The sequence below is a fragment of the Ceraceosorus guamensis genome (assembly GCF_003144195.1).
Source record: "Ceraceosorus guamensis strain MCA 4658 unplaced genomic scaffold IE81scaffold_45, whole genome shotgun sequence".
Lineage (NCBI taxonomy): Eukaryota > Fungi > Basidiomycota > Exobasidiomycetes > Ceraceosorales > Ceraceosoraceae > Ceraceosorus > Ceraceosorus guamensis.
The window spans coordinates 109,288-127,478 of record NW_020290040.1 but is presented as its reverse complement, the minus strand read 5'-3'; the positions used below and the strand labels follow the sequence as shown (position 1 = coordinate 127,478).

At 55.2% G+C, this 18,191-nt stretch overlaps 4 protein-coding genes across 4 annotated transcripts; 3 read left to right on the top strand and 1 right to left on the bottom strand.

Moving 5' to 3' along the window:
• Positions 1 to 94: 94 nt before the first annotated feature.
• IE81DRAFT_292061 (hypothetical protein) lies at positions 95 to 4,862 on the top strand (the record flags this gene model as incomplete). The annotated part of the gene is made up of 12 exons (XM_025511936.1): positions 95 to 414; positions 559 to 915; positions 1,018 to 1,443; positions 1,516 to 2,291; positions 2,363 to 2,643; positions 2,716 to 3,408; positions 3,483 to 3,595; positions 3,666 to 3,771; positions 3,870 to 4,050; positions 4,122 to 4,256; positions 4,330 to 4,628; positions 4,731 to 4,862. 12 exons carry the CDS (start codon positions 95 to 97, stop codon positions 4,860 to 4,862), a joined length of 3,819 nt encoding a protein of 1,272 aa, XP_025368473.1.
• Positions 4,863 to 6,546: 1,684 nt separating this feature from the next.
• IE81DRAFT_315352 (cobW-domain-containing protein) lies at positions 6,547 to 8,928 on the top strand (the record flags this gene model as incomplete). Its single annotated transcript, XM_025512528.1, has 9 exons — positions 6,547 to 6,838; positions 6,911 to 7,106; positions 7,187 to 7,199; positions 7,267 to 7,510; positions 7,584 to 7,954; positions 8,055 to 8,303; positions 8,383 to 8,536; positions 8,605 to 8,802; positions 8,870 to 8,928. 9 exons carry the CDS (start codon positions 6,547 to 6,549, stop codon positions 8,926 to 8,928), a joined length of 1,776 nt encoding a protein of 591 aa, XP_025368472.1.
• A 4,269-nt stretch (positions 8,929 to 13,197) lies between these two features.
• IE81DRAFT_342160 (putative PHO84-inorganic phosphate permease) lies at positions 13,198 to 15,659 on the top strand. The gene is made up of 2 exons (XM_025515684.1): positions 13,198 to 13,724; positions 13,809 to 15,659. The coding sequence occupies exons 1-2, from the start codon at positions 13,579 to 13,581 to the stop codon at positions 15,322 to 15,324; spliced, it is 1,662 nt and encodes a 553-aa protein (XP_025368471.1). The 5' UTR covers positions 13,198 to 13,578; the 3' UTR covers positions 15,325 to 15,659.
• A 292-nt stretch (positions 15,660 to 15,951) lies between these two features.
• On the bottom strand, positions 15,952 to 18,151 carry IE81DRAFT_180681 (Formyltransferase). Its single transcript, XM_025510699.1, has 7 exons — positions 17,544 to 18,151; positions 17,393 to 17,476; positions 17,232 to 17,308; positions 16,908 to 17,159; positions 16,737 to 16,838; positions 16,509 to 16,655; positions 15,952 to 16,415 (listed from the first exon to the last, which is right to left on the bottom strand). The coding sequence occupies exons 1-7, from the start codon at positions 18,025 to 18,027 to the stop codon at positions 16,038 to 16,040; spliced, it is 1,524 nt and encodes a 507-aa protein (XP_025368470.1). The 5' UTR covers positions 18,028 to 18,151; the 3' UTR covers positions 15,952 to 16,037.
• Between the last annotated feature and the right edge of the window lie 40 nt (positions 18,152 to 18,191).

The window sequence follows — 18,191 nt, the reverse complement described above, 5'->3', positions numbered from 1 at the left end:
AGAGCACGCACGTTGCTGGCATCTGCTTCATCTCTTCTTCTCGACTCCAGCTTCCACCGCAGCCGTTCTCGACGCTGCTCGGCTCGCAATCATCATGTCTTGGGCGGAGACGCAACACATCTTAGCGTCGCCCACCAGTCTAGGCATTCCCATCACTTCCCTCGCATTCGATCCATTCTCCGACCTCCTCTTTTCCGGCACATCGACCGGAAATCTTTTGGCTCATTATGGACCTTCTTTGAATCGATACACCTCTGCTTTGGCTCATGGCACAAAGACGAAAGATAGTAGGATTCATCCGCAGGAAACGGTCAGGGGAATCGTGCTGGATGAGAGATGCGTGTACTCGGTGGGAGATGGGAGCGTGAGAGCGCAGAATAGGAGAGGACTCTGTAGGTGGAACGAGCTGATTGGGTGAGTGTGTGCTCGCTTGGGTCAAAGGATGGTCGATGAGAGCGTAGCCCAGCAGATGCTGTGCCTAACAGAGAGCGGATGCGTAGTCACAAAGACGCCAAAGCTGATGAATGTAATCATGACTCGGGCTTCGCAAACCTCAAGGGCGAACAACCAATCCTTGAAACTCTCCTCCATCTGCTTCTCGCCCGTCTTGTCATCATCCGACTTGATAGTGTGCGGATCCCACGCCGTTCCTCAACCAGATCCTTCCAGCGCCGATTCTATCCTCGTCCTCAACTCGAGCGTAGGAGGCGTCGTTCGTCGAGGCACTTCCGATGCGCCACTTTCCCATGTGCGAAGGACGAACAGGTTGTTGGCTTGCGGTACTTCCAATGGACAGGTGCAGCTCAGAGATCCGAGGAGCTTGAATGTGGAGCATCGCTTGCATGCTCATCCTGGTGGCCTCATCGAGGTGCAGGCAGAAGGCAACTACGTCTGGAGCGCTGGCTGGACAGTCAGGTGAGCCAAGCATGGCAGCGCAACAGGACTCAGCTTAGTCAAGTGTCCCAGTAGCAGGTGGTGCCGCGCTGACGTGCATGGCTCTGCTGCCCTTCTTGACAGACTTGGACATCCTGTACCCGAGCCGTACGTCAAGGTGCACGATGTAAGGTCACTGCGAGCCTTGTCCCCGTTGCCGTTCTCAGCGCCAGGCGGACCTGCGCTCTTGGCAATCCATCCCAAGTTGAGCAGCACAGTTATGGCCGCATCTCCAGGTGGACAATTGCAAGTAGTAGATGTGAACAATGCTGGAAGCGCGCAATACTACCAAGTCGCTACCAATAGCTACCTGTCTTCCATGGCCGTCTCTGCCAGCTCGGACTACATGGCCTTTGGTGAGGGTGACGGTAGCATACGGTTGTGGGCAAATGTACCCCCCGGCACCGATCCCACCAGTGCTGGATTGAGATTCGCACCGCACATCGCCAGTCCACCCGAGATGGCCGACGTGCCCGAAATGCTGCAGCCCATCCAGTGGAGCATCGAGACGTAAGTACATGGCAGCCCTTGTAGTGTTGGCACGTGTGCGGTCACGCTCACGCCCTATTGTGCTCGTGTCAGTCCCCTGTCAAGTATCGGCATGCCACACTACACCGAGACTCTCTTGTCGGTACTCGACTACAACCACTACAGCTCATCTGCCTCGCCACTGTTCAACCCGCCAACAAAGATAGACCCGCAGGTGTTATCCACCATGCGCACTGTGGACGGAGTAGCCTACGCTCCACTTCCTCGTCACTTGCGCGGCAAGAGGAATCAAATATCCGGTCAAGGCCCAGGCGGAACTGCGAAGGGAGACGCACTGAAAGCTGCAGGACTGGCGGGCGGGTCGAGATCTGATCCGGCCGAAAGACGGAGGATAGGCATGCCGCTGTTCAGATCTGAAAGGGAGAAGGAGCAGGCTAGAGCAAAGACGAATGCTGCGGACTCGCAGACTCCCGACACTCCTCTTAGCCCGGGGGCTGAATTTGCCACTTCGAAAGAAGAGACCAGAGGAATGCCATCTTACTATGGCGTCAAGACCATCCAGTACAGCAAATTTGGAATTGAAGACTTTGATTTCGATTTCTACAACAAGACACCATTCTCTGGATTGGAAACACATATTCAGAATTCCTACTCGAACGCCTACTTGCAATCCTTGCACTATCTCTTGCCTTTTCGAAAACTTGCAGAGCAGCACTGTCTCAATTCTGCGCACGAAACGCAGGCGACTTGCAGCGTCGAGACTTGTCTGCTCTGCGAGGCTGGATTCTTGTTCAGAAGTCTAGACACTGCCAAGGGCCAGAACTGCCAAGCGACGAACTTCTTCAGAGCTTTGGGGAACAATGAAAGAGGTGAGCAGCGCCATTCTATCCAATTGCTGGAGCGTTTGCTGATTTCTTTTGGAGGGTTTGTGGCCGTCCAGCCATCTCTTTGGGATTGATGGACAAGGAAGACTCGCCACATGCGGACACCGCTTACAGCAACCTCATACAGACCTTTAACCGATTTGTCCTAGACGCAGTCTCGCAAGAGGCTGCAAGACATGCAGAGAGACCCTCGCCTGGTCAGCAAAGTAGGCGCGCTAATCCCGTCTCGGCGCTCTTCAGGAGCGCGGTCAGAACGCGCAACGTCTGCTCCACGTGCGGCTTTTCGTCGGACAGGGAAGCCAATAGCAGTGTGGTAGACTTGGTTTACCCAAGGAAGGTGCGTGTTTGCGCGACACGTGCCAACTCGAACATGTGCTGATCAGACTTGTGCATCACCTTGTTGACGTAGGCCATGTCCAATGAGCTTCCACCGCCTAGCGATTTTGCGTCGATCTTGAAGGTATCGTTGCTGCGTGAGACCATGTCAAAAGCGCTGTGTCGGCATTGCCACACATCGAACAGCATCATACGTTCACTTCGAGAACTTCCTGCGCATGAAGACTTGCCCAAAGCACTGAGCATCAACGTCAACGTCCATACGGCTGAGCAACTGGCCTACTGGATCGACGGCATCGGTCCGAGCGGTATCATGCAAAGTACCTCTTCCACAAGTAGCTCTGGCATTAATCGCCAAACGTTCTTGCCCCCATACGTCGCTGTTGATGTTCGGACTAAGGACGTGCGCATCTGGGGTATCTGGGACGAACACGCAATGCTGGAAGCCAAAGAAGAGGGCGGCGTGGCACTGTATACCACGAGGTCTATCGTCGTGCAAATACAGGCGGAGAAAGAAGCGCCGCATCTGTGTTGTATTGTGCGGATTCCTAAGGAGCAAAGATCATCGAGCGGAAGTGCAGACGGAGCGGAGCGACGGGCAGATTCGGCAAAGGCTGAGCCGACTGAGAGTGATGCAAACGCTCAATCGTTGGAGGGATCTGCGCAGAAGGGCAAATCCATCACGCACGATTGGTACCTCTTCAATGACTTTCTTGTGCGCGGCATCTCCCAAGCCGAAGCGCTCGGCTTTCCAGCGATTTGGAAGGTAAGCAGTCGGAGTAATTTTATTGCGCTGACGCTGGAGGTGGAGCTGACCTCGCGAGATTGTATGCTTTACAGATACCCGCCATCGTCTGGTTGGAGCGCGTCGACGTCCCAACACTGGAAGCGAGCCTCGCACTTCCCCGCTCGCTGGATACTACTTCACTCCTTCAGGACACCAACATAGCTTGGTGAGGCTTTTTGTTCAACGTACGCTGGTGCATTGCCGCTGACATGATCGTTTTGTCGTGTGCTTGACAGGCGACGCGACCCAAATCGTGTTCGGCACGAAATTTTGAGGGTCGAAGAGCTGCCCAAGCCCGGGACCCTAGTCGCCATCGATGCAGAATTCGTGGCCCTGAGTATGGTGCGTAGCTACGCAACGAGAAGGCTCTCATGGAAGTTGTAAGCTGCTGATGTGCGGTCACTCTCATCGTCATCGCACCGAATCACATCACATCGCAGGAGGAGCTCGAAGTGCGCTCCGATGGCACTCGCTCCGTCATCCGTCCTAGTCGCCTGACACTGGCGCGTGTGTCCGTGCTCCGAGGCGAAGGGCCAAAGGAAGGCACTCCTTTTATCGACGAGCATATTCATACTCGGGAGCCCGTTGTGGATTATCTCACTCAATTTTCGGGCATCTTGCGTAAGTCGCCACCGCGGCCTAGCTGCTGATGTCTTCCGGCTTGCTGACTAGCATCACGTCGACTGGAATAGATGGCGATCTCACGCCCGAGTCCTCCAAGCACACGCTCGTCCCGCTCAAAATGGCCTACAAGAAGCTTCGATTGTTAGTGGAGCTCGGCTGCGTCTTTATTGGACACGGGCTCAAAAAGGATTTCCGTATCATCAGTGAGTTCGCCTATCCTCTCGGCAGCAAATGTCAGGTCAGTCGCTGACGCTATGCGGGACTGCTTGGCCAAAGATATTCATGTGCCGGAGCATCAGGTGATAGACACAGTCGACTTGTATCACAGCGCAGCTCATCCACGCAAGTTGAGTCTTCGCTTTTTGAGCTGGTTCTTGCTCAAGCAAGACATTCAAGGTTCGTCTGCCAAGAATAGCGAGCAAGGACTGGAAGCTGGGAGCGGTGCAGTCGAAGGTCACGACTCGATCGAAGATGCTCTGGCCGCCCTGAGGCTGTACCGTCTGTACGAGAACTTCAAGCGCGATGGTAGGCTAGACGACGTGATGGAAGACCTATACGAGGAAGGACGCAGAGTGGTGAGTTTGTGCTGAGCCCCAGTTTCTGTGCTGCCGCGTTCCTCTTTCTCTCTTTCGTGGACCGCGCTGATGTGCCACATTCTTTTGTTGCGTGTGCGTCAGAATTGGAAACCTCCGGTGCAGCCTTCCAATTCCAATACATCGACGCACAGCTTGCCAACGCAGATTCCGACAGGTTCCGAAATGCTTGTGCCGATCACCGCACCATCACAAGCTTGGCCCGATTTGGGCTGAAATCGAGCAGGAAGTCAATGTGCTGTATACAGATTCTCGTTTATGGCAAAAGGCAGCATCTCGACGATTGTGCCAGGAGATCGCGCGACCGCGAGCGAGGTTGCTCGCAGAGTCACGTCAACTATTTCGGCTACGCAACTTTCGCGAGACCTCGTGCAGCACAACCCTAGCACCTTACTTTGTCACCATCTAGTCACTTAAGATACGCTGTGCAACACCATCACCTCGTCTGTATTCTTTGCGGATTCGGCGGTGAGACTTTGCACTCCTCCACTTATGGGCCTTGCTTTGAGGGCGTGCTGGTCTGCTGGATAAGCACAGCTTGCTCAGCTGATCATCTCTTAATTGGATCATGGTCCGCATGCTCAAAGCAGCCGCGCCCCTGCACAGGCAGAGAAGCGATGCAGATGAGCAAATTCGGCCCCCACGTATGAAACGCAAGAGACCTCCAATCTATTACTCTGTCGAGATGTTGTGGCCATCAAACATCAAGTGCTGGATAGGGCAGCAGAGTTGCTGCAAGGCGGTGAGATGTGAAATTGTGAATTTCACTTGAGCAGAAAGTTGCGTCGGCAGGGTGCAGACAAGTGCTGAGCGAGAGAGGACATCATCGGTTGTGGCGGACATCTGTGCGCACTCGAATTGCAACTTGATTAACCCTTGTCCTGCAGCGATTGCTGATGCTTCATTCACGATTGCAGCGCAGCTAGCTAGCTAGCTGCAACGCGTCATGTGCGTCGGATTGGTCACGCGGTCTTGCGCTCACTGATGCTTCTCGTGCCACAGACAGAGCGCGTTTCAAAGTGACGCAGTCGAAAATGCCAGAGACCGCGAGATGTGTGAGAGCCACATCAAGGATGCGCTACCTATACAATTGGCTGCTCTTCTGCTGAGCATGCACAGATGAGCAGCCTACAGCTGATCCCAAAGCTTCCGCGGCCCACCTACATCGCCGCTACCTCATCGGTTGTTCGAGGCGCAGACATGCGCACAGCAGCAGCAGCAACCCAGCGCAGGACCGACGCAACGCGTTATCTATATGCGTGGCGAAGCCAGTCGCGGAGCATCACCGATGAGGTCCTCAAGATCACCTGTATACATCATGCCTGCTGGGCTTGGTCGGTCGATCGTGCGCACAGCTGCATGGGCAGCTGCGAAACGGGCTCAAGCTCATTGGGCGCTGGTATGTGAGATTGATCAAGCCAAAGCTGCAAGCGGGCACAATCCTCACCTTCGCAGAGACTCTTCACTGTCAAAGTCTCTTGGTTGGGCGGGGACGTCCGAGCCGGATGCCATGCTTCCGCGGACGCCAGCAGCGACAGGGAAGAGCAAGACACCGCTTATGGAGCACTAAATGCCGACCAGACACACCATTGGCTGTGGCCGTTCGCCAAAATGATAATGTGTAACGGCACCAGAGCTGTCTGTCTGGAGCTCACGGCTCAGCTTCTGACCTGTCTTTGTAGTGAGACTGCCGCAGTAACGGCACGAAAGCAGCTGTCATGCTATTGCGAGCCCAAGGCCACCAAATTTTCCTTTTCGAATGGGCAGCGAATGCAGCCAATGATTCCACACTCGGCTCGAAAGAAAAGTTGAAAGGTCTTGCACCTTCTTTACCAACCACAACATCATCCGCATCTTCACCTCCCCGCATAGCCGATCATCGAGCCAGCTTCATATCAACATGGCTCCTTCAGTCGACCTGCTTTCGGGTCCTACGCCACTGCCCATCAATACCAAAGCGACAGCGACGTCTGTCCGTACACCTGAGGCGCCGAAAGCTGTCGACACTATCTCCAAGAAGACCAGCACAGAAGATGCGGTGGAACCCAATGCCAAGCGCACGAAGCGTGTCGGCAAGCTGCCCGTCACTCTCTTGTCCGGCTTCCTGGGCGCTGGCAAGACGACCCTGCTGCAGCACATTCTGACAAGCAACCACGGTCTGGGTCGCGTCGCGGTCATCGTCAACGACATTGGTGAGTCGCCACGCTAGCCCTCGTCTTGACGGCACCCTGATCCACTTGCATCCGAATTGCAACTTTTGGCAGGCGCCCTCAACATCGATGGAGCTCTCTTGTCTCAGGCCAAGGTGAAGCAGACGACTGAGAGATTGGTAGAGATGCAGAATGGATGCATTTGCTGCACCCTGCGCGGCGACCTCCTGGAAGAGGTGGCTGCTCTTGCACAAGAAGGTGGCGTCGATTACCTTGTCATCGAAAGCACCGGCATCAGCGAGCCTATGCAGTGAGTTGAGACAGGCGGAGATGTGTCATTGTGGAGTGATGCTGATCATGGAGCACTCCGGCGATCGACCGCTCCTGCAGAGTGGCAGAGACTGTGAGTCGACCGTTCACCCGTGTATGACTGTGAAACGTTTTCTGATTTCGCTACTTCTCACCGACAGTTCAGCGAAGAATTCTCGCAGATGCACGTAGCAGCCGCCGAAGACTTGAAAGCTGAGATGGCCGAGGACGAGGAGTCGGCCAAGCAAAACGCCAAAGTAGCACAGATACTTGCTGCCGGCGGTCTACCTGCAATCTCGCGTCTCGATACTTGCGTCACTCTTGTGGATGCTTGCAACGTCTTCAATGATTACCAGACTGCAGACTTCCTGGTCGACCGTAACAAGAACGGCGAGGTGCCTGAGGGTGCGTGAAAGAGACTGCATTCGCGGACACTGTGCGCTGCTGACGCATGCATTGTATCTCGTGGCTATCGTAGAGGACGACAGATGCATTTCTGATCTCATGACGGATCAACTCGAATTCGCCGACGTCGTCATCTGCAGCAAAGTAGACTTGGTCGCTCCGACCGAGGTAGAGCGCATTCGCAGCCTTGTCCACCAGCTCAATCCAACGGCCACTTTCATACCTGCTGTCAAGGGCCAAATCGACCTGAGCAAGATTCTCAATACTGGGAGCTTCTCCTACGCCAAAGCTGCTACCTCGGCCGGATGGCTGCGAAGCTTGCAAGAAGTCGTCAAGCCAGAGACCGAAGAGTATGGCGTGGGAACCTTTGTGTACCGTGCTCGTCGTCCTTTCCATCCGCTTCGCTTGTGGAAAGCGATCCGCGAGGTCTTTGTCGTCATTCAGGTGAGCTGCTTGCAAGCACGCGGGCCTTCACCGGTAAGCCTGGCTGACTCTGCTGCAGGCCGCTCCTGAACCGCACCCGGATATGGATCTTGACATACAGACCGAGTACATTGACGATGGCGAAGGGAGCGAGCAAGATGAAGAGAAGGCCATCGGCGATGATGCTGAGATGTCAGAGGCCGAGGTGGAAGAAGGCGATGAAGAGGTCGCCTCTGACGATGAGGATGAAGCAGGCGAAGCTCAGCCTCAACTTAATCCCGCAGCTCGACTTGCCAGCAAGAAAGCATCTGGCTGGGCCAATCTGTTTAGATCGAAGGGCTTTATCTGGCTTGCTACCAGGCCTCTCATGGTGAGCCGCATACAGCACACGAGATCACCCTCACTGCAATTGTCGTCGACTAGATACTGACAAGCGACTCGTCTTGCAGTTTGGCGAGTGGTCCCAAGCTGGATGCATGCTGACTTTGAACGGAGGTGGCAGATGGCGCTGTGAAGTGCCCGAAGAGGACTGGCCTCAAGATCCTGAAATTGTCGACGCAATCAAACGCGACTTTGAAGGACGTTGGGCTGACCGTCGTCAAGGTGAGCTGGACGTACGAGCCTTGTTCAAGGCGAGCGCTGACACTTGCCTGCGCCCTTTCTACATGAAGAGCTCGTCTTCATCGGACAAGGTATGCGATCCGACCCCAAGACTGGCAAAACCGGCATGGAAGCTTTCATTCGTCAAAACCTAGATGATTGCTTGCTGAGCGACGAAGAGTGGAAAGAGTGGGAGAGGATCATGAAGGGTCACAGCGCGCAACAGGACCTTGCCAAGCGTGCGGAGAGACTTGAGAAGATCTTTACTGGTGAGTGGCCGCCGCTACAGGGACCAAGGCGGTATACGCTGACCGACCGCTGCCGCTTCCATTTCAGATGGCTTCGAGGACTGGCCCGATGATGAGGACCACACTGGTCACGATCACGCTCACTGAACCAGCTAGCTCATGCTCAAGTGTTTGTCGTCTGCTACACATCCAATTGTTCTTGTCCCGCCAAAAAACTTTTTCCGCCAGAAGTCGTACAAGCGTTCGACGTAGAACCTCCATAAGCGAATACAGAGCTTGTTCATCCATCCACTGGCGCTCCTCGTTTGAACGAGCGGTCATCTTGAGGGGCATTCCTGCCACGTGATCCGACAGGAAGGTGGTGCGACGCTCTCGACAAAGCGAGACGTGCGATCTTGCTGGACGACGACGATCGAGGAGCACGCTAAAGCGCCGCTGAGCTTGGTATCAGCGAGCACCGTGCTCTCGTCATTTGAACTCGCGTCTGAGTCGTAGCGTAGTGTCTAGCGCTCGGAGGAGTGGATGGTCTAGCGAGGCGATGACGATGGTATCGACATGCGGACTTTGTTGCCATCGATCTGTGAGCCAATGAGCAAGCAGCACCAAGCGCGATCATTTTGCGCGTGCAATGATGCAAGATTGGTGTGTCAAGTGCGAACCAAGCGCGCGAGTTCCTTCGCTCGTTCGGCAACCTCTTCCGCGCTTGGCATCATGCGCCGATTCCGAGATCGTCAGCATCCGCGATCCGCTTTCACCTGCTCGTATCTTTCCAATTCGGTACGAACTTTGTGACGGAAGCCTTTTCCCACACGCTCCTGGGCCGCAAGACATGAACATCGCGATTGCGACAGAAGGTCCACTCCATTTGACCGCTGCGAGCGCGTCGGAGTATGAAGAGGGATGGCGAGCAGGGAACGTGGACGTCTGTGCGCAACGTCTAGGTCTGATGTGGGTGTCGGGCGCATCCAAAATCCTTAGCGCCAGCGCCTGATGACTTGGCCGGAGGGAGGAGGTCCCGAGCTTCGAGGTCCTGATATGTCATGAGGCAGCGCGCAGATTTTGGTCCTTTTTTTGATGGTGAGAAACACAGCGAGGGACTAAAGCCTTCTGGAAAGCGCTATCTGCGTCAAGTCTCGCGCCAATTGAGCACGCTCCACTCACACTCGACGCCTTGCAAATCGTACGTTCGGATGTTTGCATCATACTTGCCTATGCGAATTCGCTCAAAGGCCTATCAAAGTTATCCTCCCAGCGAAACAAAAAAGCTCCACGGTAAGCCGTATGGGGTCCTCGCAATGCAATGCTTGGAGAGGTGGCTTGCGGGATCTGTTGAGCCGCCATAGAGGAGCGGTACCGATGTGCCATTGATTGACTAGGACTGTTGTGGCTTTCCTGCTTCCAGATCCCGAGTGCTTGTGGCTTGATTGCCCCCAGTCGGAAAGTGAACGGATGCGCGCTGCAGCGCAGCAACTCGAGGTCGTTGTACGCCGGTCATGATGTTGGAGTGTGGAGAGTACCGACAGCCGCTTCACTGACGTGTCCGTACTTTCATTCTCCGCTCACATCACGATCATTCTGGATGCGGAGAGCTGACAGCTGGGTCCTGGAGATGCTGATTCAACTCCGCCCAAGCTAATTGCCTTCACAGTGGAGCTTGTCAGACAATGTGAATGTGCACGTCCACGAGCAGCGGAGTTGGAGAAGCAGCTGGACCGAGACACGTGCCCTCGAACGGACGGTGTTGCGCGCAAAGACACAATCATCTTGGATGCGCGAATGGAGGTCCAGGCTCGATCATCTTCCGACTTGAGACTGACTATCCTCATCGTGTGAGCGGGGTCTCTTCGATCAAATTGCCACTGCCGCAGCTCCGCCGGCTCTTAGCTTGGATGCGCGGCGGCAAAGCAAGCGCAAGTCTCGATTCATGACGATGCAAGATTGATTCCAGACCGGCGATATCTGCCTCGCTTTTGCATGCATGTTGCAAGCAAATCAGCAGTCAGCATTAGTGTGAATCATTCACGACTGTGGTGAATGATTTGAATCTGAACGCGGATGGTATGTGCGAACTGCAAAAGCGACGCTAGTCCACCACGCTATACACTTGCAATTAATAAGTGTCGCTCGATCGGTGTCTCGTTTCAGACACTCAGACTATGTGCTTGGATCTTGCACACCTTGCGCGACCGCTTATGTAGCAAGATCCGGCCTTTGACAGTCTTGAGTGGTGGTTGTTTTGGAGCAATTCGTGTGCACTTCAGTTCAATCCATGCGGCCTCTTTATGCTTCGGAGCCCGATCTAGTGGAGCTTTCAGCTGCTAGACGTGTGGATGCGATCCGCGGCTGCTGTAGCTTGTTTGCGTCAGCAATCGTGAGTGCGCATTTACCGCCGATCTGAGCATGTGATACGACTTCTCCAAAGACGTAGCGCATAGGGATCAGAACCACGGCGCCCAGCAACCAAAGTCAAAAGTCGCGAGTGGTGGGGCCGAATGCCGCGAGCGGTCCAAACTTGACGTTTGCGCTCGAACCCTCTGATCATTCGAACGGTGACTGTCGCAGTCCTGAGAGCCAATCGTCGGACGAACAATTTGGAACAGGCCTCGCCAAACTTGCGCAACAACGAGAGTCTTGAGTGACTGAGGAGCGCGACTCCACGAGCCCTGGGTGCGACCTAGCGGGCGGAAGTGTGCGAAGCTTGTTCGGCACTTGCAGCACGTGAACTATCATGAATGGTATAGAATCTTGAATGGGAATGGTAAAAGGCGGCAGCCCCGATCTGCGGCGAGGCCAAAACAAAGAGGCACCCCACCGCGCGTGCAAGCGTCGCTTTGCTCTGATCTTGAATGACATTCCGCACCCAACCAGCAGAGTCGTGAGTGAGTCGTGAGTCGCGGCGGGTGAAAGTTGTCGATCGTGAATCGAGCCAATCACGCGCATCTGATCAGCGCACGTTCTCTCGTGCATGCAGTGCTGCTTTCTTCCACAGCGTTGCCCCGTCCATATACGCGCTTGCCTTTGCTTTGATCTTTGATACTCCGCTTACTTCACCAGCATGGTACCGTACTGTACAGCGGATGGCCTACATGTCCATCAGAGCGCGCGAAAAGCTCATCCATCGCGCATGGATCTTGCAGAACAACCCTGCCGGCGCGGGTGACCACGAATCACGAATGCAGCGCGCGAGCGCCTTGCTCCCGCTGCGGAAGCCGGCTCATTTGCGATTGGCATGGCAGAGGAACCGCAGAGCAGCTGCGACTCGACGCGCAAGCCGGCGCCACACTCTATATTCTCATGGCGTCGAAGGAACGTGCGCTCGGGGGATCGGAGTCTGGACTCTCCCCGAAGCTTTGACTCGCTCTACTCCACTCGGTCCATTCTTCTTTCCCTCTCTTCATGTTCCCACAGTCTGACGGCTCCTTCCGCACTGACCGCCGGCTTACGCTCCATTGCCGTGGTTTTGATCGTGTGCATCCTGACAGCATGCATAGCCGAGTGAGGCTCATCACTACACGAAATCGACAGCACTTGCCTTTCCGGTCATTGTTTCGTGCCTGCAGGCAAGAGTGAGACCGGCGGCGCGCGCCGGTTTGATCGCGGTTGAGCTCGGCTAGCTCAAGATATGCTTGCTGATGGTCCTCTACGTTCGAGCTAGTTTCAGCTAGACAACTAGTTTGCCGTTGCTGGAAGTGTCTGTGCGCTGTGATCGAAGATGGGAGGTCCTGGCGTCGCTGATGAGTGGCAACTGCGCCTTCTACCGCTGCGCCAGCCAGGTCACCCTCATTCCACGATTGCCAGAAGCTCGTCCGTCTCGAGTCGCGTGCGCTGCACGTTGCTTGAACGGGCTGTAAAGCAGCTGTTGGTAAATCAAATAGCACAAATGTCGTGGGCACCGCAGGTCCGATCTTGTGGCGCTGCATTTCTGCATCTCGGTCTTGTCTTGCCTTGCGACACGCTTGCCATGCACTCGACCGACGGCAGTTGCGGAGCGGAGACGGCGGTTCGGCGGATGTTGAATGGCAGCAAATGTTGCTGGGGTCCTGCATGAATGTGCATGTCCAGCTTGGGAGCAGCAGAAGAGACGCGGTCATCAGCGCCATCACCCGCCTTGCTCTTGGGTCGCCGCGGCAAACCAAGTTTGCCCGCCACCGTATAGCGCACCTGATGCAGCTAAAGCATAGATGCAGCGTCTGCGATTTCACGCTTCCGCGTCTCTTCGAGACTTGGAGCGAGTCCAGACGTGATCGATCGATCGATCGAAGGACGAATTGCCCGCTCGCTGCGTGTCGTTGTTTGCACGAATCGAGGCTGAAAGCTCACGCGGTGCGCTGCTGCTGCTGCTGCTGCTGCAAGCTCGCTCGCACTGACCAGCAAGCAAGCAGGTCGAAATCACATTTTTCTTCCCATCCGACTAAACTTTTTGAGAACGTGCTCCTCGCGAATGGTGGACTCGCGATTCTGGCACTTGCATTCGCGCTGGGGCTGGGCCTCTGCTAGGACCGAGGTGCCTGATCACCGGGCGCACGGGCGACCCGGCATCGCAATCACAATGCTGCTGTGGCGCAGTATGGCGCTCGAGCAGACACTTTTTGCAAGAAGCGAGATCGATGTCGGGTAGGCGGGGCGAAACATCTATAAGATCCTGACTTGCCCATGTACTCTTACCCCTTCTCGCTCCTCACCGTTGGTCAACACCATTCCGCAACCTTCAGGGCGATCCTCACCCTCCTGTCCAACCGCATTGCATCGCGCATTCCAAACACTCATCCCCGCACACCCTAACAGCTGCTAGTCATCATGGCTTTCGGCAACGACCTCGACGCCTACCAAGGCGCGTCGACCTCTCTCGCTCTGGTCGAGAAGTCGCGTGCTCGCAGCTTCCTCGGCCTCAGCTGGGGTGAAGCAAAGCTGCTCGTCATTGCAGGTGTGGGATTCTTCATGGAGTGAGTAGAGTCACAAACAGTGAACGCGCATGCAAGTGCTGCACCGCGATCCCTGACCACTCTTCTTATCTCCCCACTTGGCAGCGCCTACGACCTGTTCATCATCAACATGATCTACGCAATCCTCCTGCGCACCTACAAGGAGTTCAAGGTGCCGCAGACTGACAGAGGAGCACCGCTTCCAAACATCACGTGGGGCCTGGATGGAGGTGTCCTCAAGGCATCGGCCAACATCGGCAACGTTTTTGGTCAAATCCTCTTTGGTTTCCTCGGTGACACTTTCGGCAGATCAGCAGTATATGGAAAGGAACTCATCATCATCATTGTCGCCGTCATCATGATCATCTCTGTGCCCGACTACCTTGGAGGTGTCGGTGTCACTGCCTGGATGACCGCCTTCCGCTTCATCATGGGTATCGGTATCGGTGGTGACTACCCTATGAGCGCTACCATCGTCTCGGACCGCTCTCACGCCCACAAGCGCGGTACCCTCTTGGCCCTCATCTTCTCCAACCAAGGTTGGGGTAACCTCGTCGGCGCCATCGCTGCCGTCGTCGTCATTGCCGCATACAAGGGTCCCGTCACTGCCGGAGACACGCACAAGCTCTCTGGAGCTTGGCGCATCCTCCAAGGTCTGGCCCTCATCCCCGCTTTCGGTGTCCTCTACTTCCGTCTCACCCTCGTCGAGTCCACCCGCTTCACTCAAGCGCGTCAGATTCAGGACGACCCCGAGCTGCTTGCCAAGGCTTCCGCTGCCGGCGTCGTCGTTGGCGAGTCTGACTCTGACGAGGAGCTCGCTAAGAAGGGTGGCGACACTCCTATCGCTGCTGAGAACGAGGCTGTCGGCCTCAAGTTTGCTACCGTCGGCAAGAAGCCTCACAACGAATTCTTCGAGTACTTCAGCGAGTGGCGCCACCTGCGCGTTCTCCTCGGCACAATTCTCGGCTGGTTCTTGGTCGACATTACCTTCTACGGCATCAATCTCAACCAGTCCGTCATCCTGCAAGCCATCGGTTTCACCACTGGTAGCACTTGGTCCAAGCTCATGAAGGTCGCCACTGGTAACCTGATCATCACCGTCGCTGGTTTCTTGCCTGGCTACTTCTTCACTGCCGCACTCATCGAGGTCGTTGGCCGCAAGCCCATTCAGCTTCTCGGTTTTGCCATGAACGCCCTCTTCTTCGGCATCCTCGGCGGCAAGTTCGACGAGTACAAGGCGCATACCAACCAGATCTTCCCCCTCTTCGTCTTTTTGCAATTCTTCTTCAACTTTGGTGCCAACGCTACCACCTTCATCATTCCTGCCGAGGCTTTCCCCACCCGTGTCCGTGCTTCCGCTCACGGTCTGTCTGCCGCTTGCGGTAAGCTGGGAGCCATTCTGGCTTCGCTCGGCTTCAGCGTCTTGGCCGACCCCAAGAAGTCGATCGGCCAAGAAAAGGTCTTCTGGATCTTCTTTGCCATCTCCATCCTTGGATTCATCGTCACTATCCTCCTCGTACCAGAGACCAAGGGCTACGATGCTGACGAGGTCGACCGCAAGGAGCTCGCTGAGAAGCGAGGCCTCGGCGCAGAGACCAACCCCAACTTGCACTCTCTCTAGAATGGAGAAAGGGTCCGAAAAAAAACGATTAGGATATTCACGCGTCGATGTTTTGTTATAGATCATGTTTGTGGGCCCCTTGCATAATGACCATTCGTCTTTCTTGCAAGCCGAGCTCCACTTGCCTTTGGCCTTCTCTCTTCTGATGTCCTTTGTCGACAGTCGCGCTTCATGCTTTCGTGTTTCGCTATTTTGGGCTTTTCTCTAGTCATGTACAAAGCTTTTGCCACTATTCCCTCAACCCGGCTTGCGCCCCCCCCCCTACTCCACAAACGTTGACTTACCCACGCACAACGATTGTCGACGTCACCCTATCACGAATGCATACCAATTTCAAAAGACCAGGCCGTCGTCTGATCTGCGCGCATGCATGTGTATCGAGCAAAAAGGGGCGTGGAGAAGTCACCTCTGCTGGTGAAGTGGATGGATTGTGACGCCTGTTTGATCTGCGGGCCGTGTGATTGACGAGGCGCTTATTGTGCAGGCTTTGCACGCCTAGCGATTCCTTTGCGGCTGTTGCAGATGCGGTGTGTCGAATCATCTCAGGGCGGCGAAGGGAAAAGGAAAAGGCTTGCAGCAGCCCTTTGCCGGTGACCAGGTCGATTCAGCAGCATTCTTCAAATTGGCACTTTTGGACGCGCAAACAAGCAAGAGAAGCAAGAGGGCGAACAGCGAGGCTCTGATCTGCATCCGGGTCTCGTTCCAAGTAAGCATCACGATTTCTCGAGCGCAGAAGTAAATGTGAGCAAGCCTCTTTGATCTAGACGTTCCTTGTACCCGATGAGCCACTCTTCCGCATCTTTTGCAGGCTTGGGCTTACCAGCCGTATGAAGTTTGCGTGCCAATAAAAACGACGCATCCTTTCCTTCTCCTACGCACTTCATCAACAGACCGCCCAAAGGTCGTGATAGGCATGCTGTGCCCGGCATCGAGTCGGCGTCGCGCAACAGTGACATAGCTTTGCTATCGGCTGCGCTCAATTCAGATACCCCCCCTAGCTCCACCACCTCGAGGTCGTGAAGTGACACTTCGTTGATGGAGGATCTTGGATCGGTAGCTTTGGGATTAGGCATCATGCTGTACACGGGAAACTGAAAGGGGGGCCCACTTCAGCTCTGCAGCTGAGCCAGACCTCGCTTCGTACAGGCACGAGCAAAGCTGCGCTGTGCCTCTCGCCAACTCACAAAATGGCTCACACCCCTGTTCAATCGCTCGATGCGCTCTGCCGACATTGTGTTCCAGTCCACAAGAGCATGACGCCTCTGTACCTTTCGCGCCATCGAAGGAGGCTGGTGCGAGTCCGGCATCGCCGATTGAGGGCACGCCTTGGCCTGCGCGACCGAGTCAGTGCAGCAATAAGCATCCACGGCTCGCAGACCATTCTTCAAGTGCTGACTTTTGTGTGCGCTCACCGCACGTTCAGGCAGAGTACGAAGAGTCTCAGCCAACAAGGCTGCACCAATTGCAGCCAATTGGTCCCGCAATCGTATGTACGACGAGCTTGTGGGCATGGCCTGACAAATGTATGAGAGACGTTGTAAGCGACAATTCTGCTCCTCTGCTTAGGAGACGCGACTGACCACCTCTTGGCTGTTGAGCAGCTCTCCATGGTCGAACTTTTCCGAGATTCGCTGGACGGAAACGCCTGTCAGTGTGTGGCCCCTCGCGATGGCCCACTGAATGGGTGCAGCTCCTCGCAGCTTTGGCAAGAGGGAAGGATGGACATTGAGCTTTTGCCAATGCGGAAAAGCGTGCAAAAAGGCTGGCGGAATGAGATGTCCGAAAGAGGCAGCTACCAGCAGCGCGTTGGAAGACTCTCGAAAGGAGTCTGGAACCTGCAACTCGGACGAGCACAATAATCAGCGACCTGAGCAGAACCATAACCCATTCTTGCACGTCGAACCCACCTCGAAAGAATCGAGCCCGGCTCGAGGCACTTCGTGAATGGTGATGTCGTGCTCTGCGGCAAGAAGTTTGAGCGGCGCTTTGCAAGGGGACTCGGCAGGTTCAGCCATCAGCTCTTCGAACTCGAAAAACCCCCAAATGCGTGAGGCCGAGGGCGACTCACGTATTGCGACTCTTTGTTTACCACGAGAGCTTTTACGAGGCTCGGGGCTAGAAGGGACCAGTACTTCTACATGCTGGATGAGATCTGCGGAATTGTTTTGCGCGATTGAGCGCGTGTTTAGTCGTCAGAGCTCAAACATCAAAGTGCCCACCTTGACGATGCCTTAGCAGCTCCTCAAAGATGACGCAGGAAAATTCGTCCGTGCCGCAAAAGAGCACCTTGTAAGGCGGCGGTGAGATGACTTGCACTTTGAAGAGCGGCTGAGAAGCTGCGCCTTCTTGTGCTACTGCCCTTGAACAGGAAGTGCATAGAAGTCGAACGATCGAACGGAGCGGATCTTGCTTCCCTGTCCTTTCGTCAAAGTCCGGGAGCACAAGTTGCCGTACATGCCTCTGAAAGGGAGGGACACCGTGCCGAGCAGCAAGGTGCACCTGCCTTGAACATCCACTCTTTGCCAATCGAGCTTTCGCATCGGACACGCTGGGTCCATGCCAGCTAAGCGTGCATCCACTTCGCAAAACACAAGTGGATACCTGGCGGATGCAAGATGTATGCGCTGCTGGCACGCAGAGCGGACGGGCGCAGCAGTGAAGCGCGCATCTTTGTCGAATCGCACTGGCACCTGAAAAAGGCATGGCAGACCCCGCGCCAATGGCGACGGAAACGATGAGTCCGCGTGCGTTTTGATCACAATGGTCGTGAGACGTCGTGCAACGAAAGCATAGACGCACGAGTATCGAAGTCGGTTCATTAAGCTCCTGATCGTTGTTCACCTTCGCCTCTCTCCCTCCAAAATGAC